The sequence below is a fragment of the Ochotona princeps genome, chromosome 4, assembly GCF_030435755.1.
Source record: "Ochotona princeps isolate mOchPri1 chromosome 4, mOchPri1.hap1, whole genome shotgun sequence".
Taxonomy (NCBI): domain Eukaryota; kingdom Metazoa; phylum Chordata; class Mammalia; order Lagomorpha; family Ochotonidae; genus Ochotona; species Ochotona princeps.
This window is the reverse complement of record NC_080835.1, coordinates 50,721,287-50,736,179: the sequence shown is the minus strand read 5'-3', so window position 1 is coordinate 50,736,179 and position 14,893 is coordinate 50,721,287. Positions and strand designations below refer to the sequence as shown.

Here is a 14,893-nt window from a genome sequence, read left to right as displayed (position 1 = left end):
AAGGGAAAATAGCTGAGAAATTTTTATTTTACTTCCTCCTGAGCATGTTTTAGTAGGTCAGAGCATGAACTGAACATTGGTATTTTTCATTGCAAAGTATTTCTTACCGATGTGAGGATAATAGCTGGTGTATTGTAAAACAACAGCCTATCTCTAGCTTGATTTGCCTCAGCCGTTGCATTTCCTTACTTCTTCCTATCTGCTGTAAAAAACCACAATCTTCAATTGTGAAAGCAATTTCTTTAGTTGGTGTTCTGTATTTATGAAGAATGTTTTCTCTTTTTTCTATGTAAACTTGAAAATATCCACCTGAAAACATTCCAGAGCTGGACAGGAACAAGCTCCATGATGAGATTTCACATTTAAGTACAAACAAACACAGCAGGGATCAAGCCAGGAGGATTGTCACAGCCTGTGCTGGAGACATTAGCACAGAACCTCCTGCTTGTTGAGTGTTGGCAGTCTCCTTTGCTGCCTTTTTTTCCTTATCTCATTCAGTGTCTTTCTTATTTTTTTAGGCTTATAAATTATGGTTGCAACCTTTAATCCTCCAAGCTAAAGGTTTCTTATTTATAAAAGAGAGATACTAGTATCTCCCTAATAGGAGTTTTGTGAGGACTGGTTGAGGCACACATGTGCAAGATGGCTAATAGGTTCCTCAGAGGCTTTCTGCCAGAGTTCGCTTTCTGCTCGAGTTTGTAGAGCCTTATCCAGCACAGGCTTTCCACTCTTCATGTCCGCCTGTCATGCTGTGGTGCCCATGCACTACTTCCTGCTCTATGGATGAACATTTCTGGATTTGTTTCAGAAGCAATGAATGTTTCTCTTGATGGGGCCATTGTATTTGAAAGCTCTTTGTTACAGGTTAGCCTGCTTCCTAACTGACAAAATGAACATGCTCTCTGTTAGCACACACTCTCAAATATACTTCAGTTTCAAGGATTATCTGGTCATTCTTGAGAAAAGCATTTAACTATGGACCAAAGAGATGCATCTCTGTCACAAAATGCACATAATTGTTCTTCAAAAAAACATACTTCATCCTATACCGTGGCTTTATTTTTTCTAATCTGCAAGTTTATTCAAAAACACTTGGTTCCGTTTATATTAATCTGAGATTTCTGATTTGCTATTCTGCTTTTTTAAATGCATTCTTACTTTTACATCACATCACAATAAAGCAACTATTTACAGGCTTAATATTAAGAAAACAAGCTAAAGTAGTATGTAGTATTCAATTGGTTCGAGCACGGTATAGACAAAGTTGGGAAAAAAAACACTATATAAACATTTTCAGCCACAAATAATACCAGTTGTATGTGAAGTTTTACACAGAGCACAGACACACAGACACACACACACAAAAAACAAAATGAACACAAAAACTAGGAAAACGGATATCATTTTAAAACAGCACTACAAGAAAGCTTTGACTAAGAGATTGCCAAAAGTAACATACTGAAATATTTCAAGACCAACTTTTCACATTTATGCAGTGTTTTTCAGAAGTAAACATTCTCTCAAAATCACTTTTGTTGGTAGAGAGATTGATGTGAGATGACAGCTATTTTATCCGGGTTTTGTTCAGAAGCTTGTGGTGGACCAAGGAGAGGCGTTTCTGGAGTTGAGATCAAGCAAACATACTTGGTGTCATCGATCTGGATTTCTTCAAATGGCCTGATTAGTTCAACTAGAACTTGATTGAACACAGGGCAGTTCTCAGATTCGCAGCTGTTGCACTAAATTACGTAGCTGTTTCCCAAAAGCAAAATATCCTTATACACCATGGATCTCTGTAGCTGCAAGCAGTAATCATTTTCCTGCATGAGTTCTCAACAGTCTCACTTGAACAGCCACCGGTAGCTCAGAGAAAGCAGGAATATAGTGAGCACATTCTAGCAAATCTAAGAGCTGCTGTTTCACAGACTCAGTGACATCAGCAACATGCAATTTGCATAACATTTTTTGGCAGCGATTGCCCAAGGATTGAGACTGAGGTCTGGTGATATGAACAGCTTGTGTAGGGTGTTGATGGAGCGGAAACAGAGAGAAATGAATAGTAAAAGTCCAGGAGACATTTGAGAACATTAGAATGAACATTGACCGTATGTAATAATAATAACCATACATGTGAAAAGTTAAAGAAGACAAGGAGAAATAAGCTATGTAAATAATGCTTTATAAGTGAGAAAATAGGTAATTTGAAAAACATCTTTTAATATATTTTTACTAACAGAAAGAGCTGAAAATGATCACTTCTATAAGGTTTTAGCAAGGTGGACAGACATTTCAAAGGAATTGACTAAATTTTTTCTAAACCTTTGTGTAAAATTAAAACAATTAAATCATGCAGTAGAAACTACCATAATGAATCTCAAGAAAATAATAATTATTGTGAAAAACCCATAAGTCTTGTTCAATTGTCGATGTATATGCATATCTATTAAGCATCTACTTATCTATCATGTATATCAAATCTAAGGAGCTTGACTATTGGAAAACAACAATCATTGTGTGAAATGCGTATGATTCTAATAGAGTAAAAAATCTCATGCTTCTTGAAAGGAGAGGCAAAAGGAAAATTGTAATGTTATTAAACATTTGAATGACAAATTGTATTTCTAAATTGAGCTTGCTAAGTTTCAAATCTGTAAGTTCTAAAAGTTTCAAAAAAGTCATAGTGTCACAATTTATCCAAAGCATCCTGCAAACTCAAAATGTTTGTCATTATATTGATTGATAAAAGTATTAGCTATTCTACCAAAATGGATACACTCCAAACATAAAAAATCAAGAATATATTAAAAATAATAAAAAGAGATGGTACAACCTGCTAAAATGAAAAATGAAAGGGAATTAAAGAGATAAAAAGAAGAAAACAATAGTTATTAAGAAGTGGAGAAAAAGTAGGTGGCAATTCGATGCATTTAAATACTACAGGACATCTCTGAATTTTGTAAAATTGCATATGAAACTACAGATATGTAAGTGATATTTATCCCTTTTCCATTCGTAGCTTATGTAATAATAACTTCTTCACACCATCATAGATCTGCTTGGTTCTGACTCCATATATGACAGGATTGAGCATTGGTGGCACTACAACATAAAGGTTAGCCAAAAGTATGTGGATATAACGGGGAACATTCCTGCCAAAACGGTGTGCCATAAAAGAAAAGAGAGCTGGTGTATAGAACGCAAGGATTACACAAACATGAGACCCACACGTACTGAGGGACTTGAGTCGGGCTTCTCGGGATGGAAGACGGAAAACAGCATGGAGAATATGAACGTAAGAAAGGGCAATGGCAATAATGTCAAACACAAGACTTCCAATAGCACATAAACCATAAATGATGTTGATCTTAATACTAGCACAAGAGAGACGAGCAAGTCCCATGTGCTCACAGTAGGTGTGGGGAATGACATGATTCCCACAGAAGGGCAATCGTAGTATTAGAAACACAAATGGAATAACAGTAATAAATGACCTCACTAACACACCAAGACCAATCACAGAAACAACCTTGTTGGTGAGGACAGTGCTATATCGAAGGGGGTTGCAGATGGCCACATAGCGATCATAGGCCATTGCTAGCAGGACTGTAGACTCCATGTCAGTGAAGTTGTGGATGAAGAACATCTGTGTAAGGCAGGCACCAAAGATAATCTCTCTGAGACTGAACCAGAAGATCCCCAGCATCTTAGGGATGGTGGTTGTTGAGAGTCCCAAGTCGATGGTAGCCAACATGGCCAGGAAGTAGAACATGGGCTGGTGTAGGCTGTTGTCTGTCTTGATCACCGAGAGAATGGTGAAGTTGCCTATCAGTGCAATCATGTATACAGCACAAAACGGAAAACCGATCCAGATGTGAAGAGCTTCAAGTCCTGGGATCCCCAGCAGCAAAAAGGAGGAGGGGTGAAATTGGGTGTCATTGGAAACAGCATGCTGCCTGGTATCATGTAAGTTCATGGTCTGTGACTTGATTCTCACATTCACTCCATGTTACTAGTAAGCTTATTTTTAGGTATACCTAAAGGTAAATTAGGGAATATTATATATATATGTGTATATTTCATTCGCAAGTATTTTCATCAATTTTCAATTTATTATGTATATAGTACTTTAGATGAGTGGCTCCTGATGGGGAAAGGAATACAATTAATGGAGTAAAGATGTTCTACATGATACTTTCAACTAATTTGTACACCAATAATTTAAATCTAATCATCCCAACATATTCTTAAACTTATTTATTCTTATGACATTTAACGTAGCATTGAATTTAATCATTTTATTTTTTCTTAAATTGACCTAGTGAGGTTCAGATAATCTTAAGACATTCTGATTGATACATATATTATTTCATGAATATGGTCAATCACTTCCCCTTTAACTGCCATCCTGTTCTATATGCTGACACCTTTAATGGTAGTGTTACATAATCACCTCTTTTTAGGTCCTGCATACAATGATGGTATATGGATTTTTTTCTAATTTTCTCTTCCCTAGTTTCATTTTCTTAATCTTTCTGAAAAATATATGAATTCTGACAATTAATTAAATGTTGATGATTCCTAAACTTCTCTTTTTTTTCTCCTTCCCTCACTCTCTACCTCTTTTTTTCTTTTTCTTTGTGCCTTTTCTTCCTTTCTTCTTGGTAAAGTGCAAGAAAATTCCCATCAGTTTGGGGAGTTACTAGCTAATTAGAGATGTATAATGCACCTTTTCCATGTTCATTCCTTATTCTTACATTTATATAGAAAGTATTCACTCATTAGTACTATATATCATGCTGTATGTATACAAAATGTACTATATACATATGTACAAATATATTGCACATTGATTTACATACCTATAAAATTGCACACATGCGAACCATAAACATATATAGAAAAGTGAAAATGGGATGACAGTCATGTTGTCATATGACTTTCATAATTAAGTTGGAGTACTAACATTTTCACATGAGTTTGTTGAGTCTCTTATTTTTTTGTGTTAATGTGGTATTAATATAAAGAAAACAAATTCAATGCAGTTCAAATTGTCCCCTAACCCTTTCCCAAATCCACTCCCCATTCCACTGATTTCTCATATATTATTACAATAGTATAGGCCTTCATAAGCAATCATAAGTCCATCATTCTGCTATTCATGTGTATCCTGACATTGTGGGCACAGACATGGCATACCATACAGCATTATATTGTCAAGACATATTTAACAGTTTCACTGGGAGTCCTTCTTTGGTTTGGAAGTAGAGATGCATACTGCATTGTATCTTCATACCTGGATATAATGGTATCTATTACGCAGTTACTATAAATTCCCTTAAATGAAAAGCCATAAAGCAAAATCAGCAACAGGAAGAAAGTTAAAAAAATTATAATACCATGGAATTGAATAATGTGTTACTGAATGACCAACGTGTCAATGAAAAAATAAAAAGAAAAAAACTCTTGGAGAGAATGGTACTACTGTATGATCTACGAGTCAGGAAATACTTTAATAAAAGAAAATAAGTTATTTTGAAGAAATGAAAATAAAAAAACATCAAAACCCATGAGTTTTAGCAAAAACAGTATTGAAAGGCTACTGATCTTATATTTTGCATGAAGGTTGCTTTATATTGTCCTCTGAGATTGAAATGGCATATGACTGAGCTATCCCACTTCTGGGAATATATCCAAATGAAATGAAATCTGCATATGAGAAAGGGGCCTATAATTCTATATTTACAACAGCATAATCTACCACAGCAAAGGAATAGAAATACCCAGATGCTCACTGAAAGAGGAATGGATAAACAAATCCTACCATTTGAAACAAAACGATCCCAGTTATAGACCATTATGCTCAGTGGAATAAGCCAATTCAAAAGGGACAAATGCCTTTTTTTCTCTGATGGAACAAAATGCTTTTCTTTGGTATTAGGCAACCTTCATGCAAAATACAAAATCAGTAGATATATATGTAAACATGTATATACCTATATTTATCTAGAAAGACTGAATAATGGAGGCAAGTATACTATCACTTGAAGATACATCATAGTATGCATCTCTACTTCTGAATTCTGATTGAAGCTGTTAAATATATCGTGACAATAGGATGCTGAGCTTTCTGCCATTGTCTATACTTACAATGTCATGATATACTTAAATAGCTAAATGATGAGCTTGTGTCTTTTATTGAAATATTATACTATTGTTGTAATATAGGGGAAAACAATGTGGATGAGGAGATAAGGGAAGGGTGGAAGGGGAAATTCCTGAGCCTAAGAAACTGCATCATGAAAAATAAAAATTAAAAAAAGTCATGAAAATGAATTTTAAAGATGTCGTTTTTGTACAAGTAATTTTGAAATCTATGTGTTGATTTTTCACAGCACAAACATTTTGTAGATTTTCTGAATATTGTTTTATACAGGATAAATGAGGCTAATGATCCAGTGTGCCACAAGAGGACTTAGTAACAATATACCTATTCAGAATTCCGACTACATGGCTATTATAGCTGTTCCTGCCATGGGGGATGGGGAGCTCTCAAACAATGACAATGTGATCTGTTTCATTATAATAACCCTTTCACTATATAATCATATATGTATTCCTTGACACCTTACATATTCACAATAAGTCCATTGAAGGTATTGAATTACAATGATAAATTATGTCTTAGCCCCCTAACCTGTCATTGACGTTCCATGTCCAGAGTTTCTTATACTAGTTGTTTGAACTTCAAGTCACTTGGGGATATATATTTTCATACAGAAATAATCGAGTGTATGTGTCAAGGAAGCTTTGCAATGTGTAGGAAATGTTGTTTATGACCAGAGATACAGTGAGGCCAGATTATTGAGATGTTACATAATATTGCAATTGTGTACATTTCTAAGTTCTTCAACTACTGATCGAGTCAGTCACTCTGACAGCATTCCGTGTATTAAAAGTTTATATGTTTTATCCTTGCTTTAAGATGGGAGACTAAGCAAGGTGTTCAGACTGAATTGCCATTGTGGCACAACAAATGAAGCCGTCTCTTGTGACCTTGGCATTTGATATCAGAATAGTTGCTCAAGTCCTGGCTGCTCTGGACTAATCAAGCTTCCTGCTAATGCCCATGGGAAGGTAGCAGACAATGGGCTAAATTTGAGGTTTCCTCCAACATCTGTGGGAGACCTGGACAGAGTTCTGCGTTCTGAATTTCAGTGAGGTCCATCCCTGCTTTTTGTAGCCATTTGAGGAGTAAAACAGCAGACAGAGGTTCTGTCTCAGACTCTCTCTGTCTCTCTCTCCTCTCTCTCTCTCTCTCTCTCTCTCTCTCTCTCTGCCTCTTGCTCTGTCACTCTGTCTTTCAGATAAATCTTTTTAAAGATTGAATAAGAGTAATCAACTCAGTATCAGTTGATTCTGGCCCACTCATTCCAGAGTCCTCATTCTTGGATAATGGTAAATTGCTCTAATTATGAGCCACTTTTTATATTTGTGTAAGTAGACAGTATTGGGATTACTCTGTATACAATATTAAAATATCCTAATCATCACTTCTGTTATGAACACTGATTACACTTAAACCCCTAAAGGAGCAAATACAAATGTGAGCCTTTATCTTCTAATTAGCTTTTCTCCAATGTATTTACTGTCAGTAGGTGAGCTCTGTGCTGAGTGAAAATTAGTACTAACTAGGTCAAACTCTTTTGCCTCCTGTTTGCAATTAAGTGTGTGTAATACTTACCAACCAAATGCATTTTTATATTCTTTTTTATTTTGTTCATCCTAAAACAAACTTATATATCCTTTATTTCTCTGTGCTTCTGTCAAGATTCTCATAGTTCTTACATAATTTAAAATTAGATTATTTTCCTATTTTTCGTATTCCTTCACAGATTTTAAACATGTTTTCTCCCAAGGAAAATAATTGAACATCCCACATAAAGGAAAATATTATGGTAAGGTGCTGGTATTGTGTTGCAGTGAGTTAAGCCTCTGCCTGTGATGCCAGTATCACATATAGATTCAAATCCTGGTTGCTCTACTTCCAATGCATTTCCCTGTTAAAGTGTAGGAAAGCAGTGGAAGGTGGCCCACCTATCCACACCAAGGAGCTGGACAAATTTGATGCTCCTGGCTTCATCCTGGCCCCAGTCCAGGCAACTGAGGTCATTTTGGGAGTGAATTCAGTGGCTGGAAGATCTCTTCGTCCCTCTCTCTCTATCTGGGTAACTCTGCTTTTGAAATAAACAAATAGATCCTTTAAAGACATCATAATGAAGGTTAAATATCCCATCTCTTCAAGTAGTCCTTATCTTTACTCACAATCCAGAAATTTAAAAACTTATATCTCTAACCAATAGAACTTGAGATTCATGACAACAGGCACTAGGTATGAGTTGCATAATAGCTCTTAAATCAGTTGGTAAGGAAACAGCTTTTAGAGTAAAACTGTGCAGTAACCATCTAAAAGTAAACATTTTAGCAGAAAAAATTACTTATGATCCTAGGGAATAATTTCCATATATTCACAAGGAAACCTATACAGTTATTCTTGCAAAACTGTTAATGCTAGAGCAAAAATTGAATCATTCAGAATTCCCAACAATGTAACAGTAAAGTTTAAAAGGCAGTAACATTATCATGTATTCAGCTAAGCCTAAATGTAATAAGATATATTTGTATGAAATGATTTAAAATACATTCAAATTAAATTAATGCAGAATGCTTTCATTAACATTGAAATGTACACAAAAACATGCATGCATGCATTTTGCAAATTATGTAATTACATTTATTTTTATAATTTTTATAAAATTTTATGCTTTCCAAATAGACATATGATTGTTTGTGAAGGACCACCCAATGTAATACTAGAAGGGAAATCAATGGGGAGGGGAAGGAAACTTAGGAAGTGGGGCAACAAATCCCAGAAGCTATGGAACTGTCTCACAACATAATGGAAAAAATTCTATGCTTACTGATAGAATGTAATCTAAAGTGGTAAGTAAACTAGAAATATTCTAACATGGGTGATAAATAGAAAGGAGCAGAGTATATTACTCTTGGTATCTCTCTGATATTTGCATATACCTGTTCTTTAAACTTTATATAAAACTGTGTTTTATATTTTTTTGATATATATTTTATTATACTACAAATTCTCACACATCACACAGATGGTTCCTTTCTCTATATATTTGCTTATTTTTCAGTTAATCAAAGAAAAAGAGAAATGGAGAAAGTCAGAGTGTTATTATTTGTCTAGTAAATAGTTTTAACATATTGAAGAAAACAAATCTTAAATTACTATAAATCTAGTGGTATAAATTTGTTAACTATATTAATCCTCAAATATTCTACATATGATTTGGGTGAGAATAATAAGTGGACTATACTAATAAAATAGCAATAACAACAATAATAACAATCTCACATTACTCCTTTGTGCACATCTATAGTAAAAGAATATAAACCTGAGTGAATTAAGCATATAATTAAATATACTGATTGTTTGCATTGTATTGTTAGCATTAGTCAATTTATTTAAAAAGAGAGTATTTAGTGGGTAGTCATACTTACTGCACAGATAGGAAAATTAACTAGGATTATTCAGTTAGTTTACCCAAATATATTCTACTACAAATCCATGGAGCTGGAATGTAAAGCCAAACATAATTACAGTTCGTCATCTTTTATGAGGCAATGTATCTTCATAAGATTTTGTAAATGTAAATGTCTGAAACGTAATTCAAACAGCTGTGAGCAAAATAAAGACACTGCTTACATATTACAGAATTTTAAGATTTCTCTTTTTCGTATTTTTTTAAATGTTGTCATTATTTTTCCATTATACGGTTTTGTAGGTATAAGGATTTCACCTCCACCTCCTCTTCCTCCCATTCACTCTCTGCCACCCCATGTCCACCATATGATTACAAAGCATAGTCCTTCGGCAACAGTCACAAGTCCAACAATCTGCTGTTATGAATTGGAAATGGTGAAAAATCTATTATTCTAGTTTCAGGGTATATTAAACAGAATCTGATACTGGCACACCTCCTGTAATCTCCTTCATTAGTGAAGAAGCCCACACATGGAAATCTTCTCCAGGAAAAACAAACAAACAAACAACCAAAAAAAAAAAAAAATCAGGCTGTAGACTCACCAGTCTGGACAGACATATCATGGTTGCTGGCTGTATGCAATCTACTGAGTCTTTAAAAGTCTCCAAGAAATAGAAATAGCGCTGCTTTTCGGAGTCATTTGCTCTGCTAGGAACCCTAAAGCTTCCCATCTCACTATGAGTTGCGTAGCTTGTGATGTAATAGTAGTGATGAGTACTGCCTTACCTTTGAAGGGGCCCTGTGCTTATCAGAATGGCGCTCTCACCCAGTTTGAGGGAGACTTCAGTTTCCTGGTGATTTTCACTCTTCCCAAGGAGCCCAGTTATAGAGTTTCCAAGGGCATAAGGCTCCCATGAGTGTGGAGCAGGAATGGCCATACCCTGTCATGGGAATGGGATGTTGGGAGTTGGAGATTTGAGTCCAGAAATCAGGTTCTGAGTCATTGCAGCTTTCACCCGATTAAGAAACACCCCAGGATCTGAGGAGGGGTGGATCCGAGTCTTTCTTAACTGTCTCTGGAGATTGCCTCTCATGGGACTGACTGAGTACTGGAATGGTTGGCTCCTCATTACATCATGCATCTGCACCCAGAAAGGAAAGATGGGGACAGATGTTTTGTGCAGTGTCTGGGATGCCCACATCTCATATTAGAGAACCTGAATTGAAGCCCCCACCCTGCTTCTAAACCAGTTTCCAGCTAATGCAGATCCAGGAGGAGTAGCTGATGGCTAAACTAATTGAATTCTTTCCACACATGTAGGAGAACAGTAGGAAATTCTGAGTTTGGACCTGGCGCAGCCCTGGCTGTTGTGGGTACATGGGGAGTGAACCAACAGTTCATATCATCTTGAGACACTTGATTAACATTCATTATTTTCACATTTATGTGATTTTTGCACACTCACTATTAAACTATAGTGTGACAATCTATTTTGTAATGTTATTTAATCCTTATTATTTCCATAATTCAATTAAATAAATTATATGGAAAAAGTAGCAATGAGACTTTAATGAGAATTGAATTGCATCTAAACGGAAATGTGGAAAATTTCACAATTTAGACATGCTTTTCTCTTAGCCATCTGCTTTTATTGTTGTTTCTGTATGTGCTTCCCACTCATTTTGGTATTTGAACAATTATCTGAAATACTTTTTTTGTCATTTTCTTCAAGTTTGTCACTTGTACACCTTAAAAATAAAAAGGAAAATGTGACATGATGAGATAGTCACAAGGTAGCTGTCTTTGTTATTTGAGAGAAAAGTAGGGGGGGGGGGAGTTGAGAGAGAGAGAGAAAGAAAGAGAGAAAGAGCAATCTCATCTACTGCTTCATTATCCCCCAAACCCCGCAGTTCTCCAGAGGGTAAGATGTGAAGATGGGAAGTGGGAGCTCAGCACAGGTCTCCCAGTGATGGGCAGGAGTCCATCACTTGCGGCAACACCTGCTCCTGCCCAAGTTATGTTTTGGCAGGGAGCTGGAGTCAGGAGCCAGCCTGCAATCCAGGTACTCTGACAAGGGATATAAGCTTCTTAGCTGGTGCCTTAGTCTTTAGGCAAATACCCACCATGCAGTGTTATACTTCAGTTGCTATATGTAACGATATTCTTCATTTCTTAAGTGTGCATCTTAAATAAATTACATTTATATCTTTAATGACTTTTTTTTCTTCAGGGATTTCATGTTGCATATTTGCCAATTCCCTAAAACTTATATATAATCTCAGGTCAATACTGGCAGCATTTACTTTCTCTCTTTTTTTTGAGTTATTTATTTTTATTGGAAAAGCAGATACACAGAGAGGAGGAGAGATAGAGAGCAAGATCTTCCATCTGATGATTCACTCCCCAAGAGACCACAATGGCTGGAGCAATGCCGATCTGAAGCCAGGAGCCTCTTCCAGGTCTCCCATGTAGCTACATGGTCCCAAGGCTTTGGGCTGTCCTCGACTGCTTTCCCAGGCCACAGGTGGGGAGCTGGATGGGAAGCAGGGCCGCTGGGATTAGAACCAGCACCAATATTGGATCCCGGCATTCAAGATGAGGACTCTAGCTGCTAGGCTACCACTCCAGGCCCTACTGGTAGTATTCTCATGGTCAACTGTAGGCATGCCAAAAACTATCCAAAATTGATTTGCCTTATTTGCATTTTGTTAGGTAAACTCAAACAGGTAAGGTTCTAGCTTTAGCTCTCACAACTGAAAAATTACCTTCCTGTAAGGACTTTAGTGGCATGTTTATTTCATTTATTTTTTATTTATTTACCATTACTTAAAATGCCCCAAATTTTGTGCTGAAATAATGCAAATGTTCTAAATACAAAATTCTGATGTATGTTAGGGACAAAGTTTCTTTAGACAAGCTTTGTCACAGTCGAGGAATACATACAAGCTAAAGCAGAAACTAAATGTTTGCCTCTCTGTGAATGAGGTCAACTGTAAGACTACTACGGAACCATTTCTAGGATCTGGAACAGGTACAGAAGAAAAATTCCTAAGATGGCATTGTTTTTGACTGGTTTCCCAGTGATACGCCCCAGCAGATAAAACTCATCATGCAATAAAAATGAAACTCTACAAAGTACAAAAACCCACAAATAACTTATTCTAAAAGCAGGAGGTCCATAGCAACCAATAGGGAAGAGTTTATATGATAACGTGACAAGTAGTTCTGCTTTGATATTCACACAAAAAAAATGTAACTGCCATTAGTCAATTCATGTTATTTGTATTCTGTTGTTTCTTCATTGTTGTTCACATTTTCTTAAAATATCACCAGTTTTGAAATGCCTGTCAGAGCTGATTTTTGCTTACAGGTGATGTGATAGTTTATTTATGATTTGCTAATATAAGCAAATTAGCTTATTGAGCTAAATTTGTTGAGAAACCATTTTTCAAGAGATAAAAATGAAGATACATTGAAGGTTAATGAGATTACAAATAACCAAAAAAAAATTGTAGGGGGCAACATTGTTGTAAAACTGTGAATAGAAGAAAAGTACATCCATGTTCCCCAGGAAGCTGGTCAAAATCTTCTTGGGGCCATGGTACATACACTTGAAAAGGAATAACGCTCTGCAAATGTTAACCTTGAATTTGAGGTCAGCTCTGCATGTCAGGGGGCTGAAGAAGAATCTTTAAATGTTTGTTAGATGTTATACAAGGAACTAATTACTTGGAAGTGTTGCCTTCCAATTCTGAATGTAATTGGCTTGCTGTGATTGGACATTGATAAAGGAATCAAGATAACTCAAATGTCTTCCAAAGTCTGGGTTTTAAGTCATTCAATAGCAGTAATTACTTGTGAGAAGTATATATTAAGTAAGACATTTTAAGCAGAAATCTTGATAACATTTTGATTGGCTGGAAAATATGTTGTGAACAGATGCTTATAGGAACCTGTCTCTATGTTTACCCTAAGAGTGATGAATGATCCCTATTTGATGAGTTTTGGTGATTATAGAATTAACTGTAAGAATAGTAAGAACTGACTGTGTGCATGTGTGTGCTTGCAGTTCTATCTTTTGGTGTGCTGGCTCTTTCTTTCTGTAAATTTGGTTTTTAATTGACAGCCAACAATTATATATCTATATATTTATGCTTTACTATGATGTTTTGAAATGTGTAGATAGTGGCTGCAATGCATGGAACTGAAACAATCTGAAGTCAGGAACCAGGAGCCTCTTCTGGGCCTCCCAAATGGGTGCAGGGTTCCAAGGCTTTGGGACATCCTCTACTGCTTTCCCAGACCACAAGCAGGGAGCTGAATCAGATGTGGCACAGCTTTGGCACAAATTGGTGCACTTATTGGATGCCAACGCTACAGGCAGAAGCTTAGCCTATCATTCCATGGTACCAGCCTCAGCATTTTTTGTTTTGCTCCTCATTTGGTGCTCCAACAGAATGCTGTTAGATTCTCACCTGGATTCTGAATCTTTGTCCAAACATGTTGGCTAAAGCCATGCTTCTGTGAACATGTGAGCTAGAACCTTCTATTCTGTCATCTTGCTGGCCCAAACATCATTTTATTGCCTTTGTTTCTAAGGATCCAGCACTCCCCAGTGGCTCTCTGTTCTTGAGTCACAGCCACATTAGAAGCTGGAATCTTCTGGGAACTGTGTCCTTTGTGGGAGTTTTCTCGTGATGGCTCCTCTTACGCAGCATTCTCTTAAATGCTGAGCAAGTTGTTCACACACAGGCCTGGGGATCCATTCTGGTGCACAACCTGGTGAGTCTTCTTCCTTCTTCCAGCACACAGATGCATTCTTAGCCCACCATGGTGAACAAACAGAAGCATGATAAAAGGGAAAACAATTTGGGGAAATAAGACTAGGCCTGAGGTTTAGAGAATGGATTTGATTATAGCCAGGAAGCATCATACAATACTAGCAAAACCAGTGAGATCTCAGGCTAACTTTATTTTGTATACATTTTTAGAAGAAATAATCTGATATCTAATAATGATTAATAGCAAATTCAGGATATGTTTCACAATGTGTTCAAAGAAGTATATTTTCTTAAAGATTTCTTTATTTTTATAAAAGGTAGAGTTAAGAGAGAGATGAAATGATGGCAAGGGAGAGAAACAGAGAGAGAGAGAGAGAGAGAGAGAGAGAGAGAGAGAGAGAGAGCAATCTTCCATCCATTGGTTACGGGTATAGGGCTGGAGCTAGGAAAGTTCAAAGCCAGATGTGGAGATTCTTCCAGGTCCCTCACTGGGTGCAGCAGACGAAGGACTTGGGTCCTCCTCCAATGCTTTCCCCAGCTCACCTATT

The 14,893-nt window shown here is 36.4% G+C and overlaps 1 protein-coding gene across 1 annotated transcript; it reads right to left on the bottom strand.

Moving 5' to 3' along the window:
- Positions 1 to 2,995: 2,995 nt before the first annotated feature.
- On the bottom strand, positions 2,996 to 10,501 carry LOC101517662 (olfactory receptor 52E2). Its single transcript, XM_058662293.1, has 3 exons — positions 10,390 to 10,501; positions 6,638 to 6,680; positions 2,996 to 3,953 (listed from the first exon to the last, which is right to left on the bottom strand). The coding sequence occupies exons 1-3, from the start codon at positions 10,499 to 10,501 to the stop codon at positions 2,996 to 2,998; spliced, it is 1,113 nt and encodes a 370-aa protein (XP_058518276.1).
- Positions 10,502 to 14,893: the final 4,392 nt, after the last annotated feature.

Coding starts and splice junctions, on each gene's coding strand:
- LOC101517662 (XM_058662293.1), bottom strand. CDS start 10,501: ATGGCCATTCCTGCTCCACACTCATGGGAGCCTTATGCCCTTGGAAAC. Junction 6,681..10,389: donor TGAAGTCTCCCTCAAACTGG/GTGAGAGCGCCA, acceptor TAGGGGGCTAAG/ACATAATTTATCATTGTAAT. Junction 3,954..6,637: donor ATACCTTCAATGGACTTATT/GTGAATATGTAA, acceptor ACATGATACCAG/GCAGCATGCTGTTTCCAATG.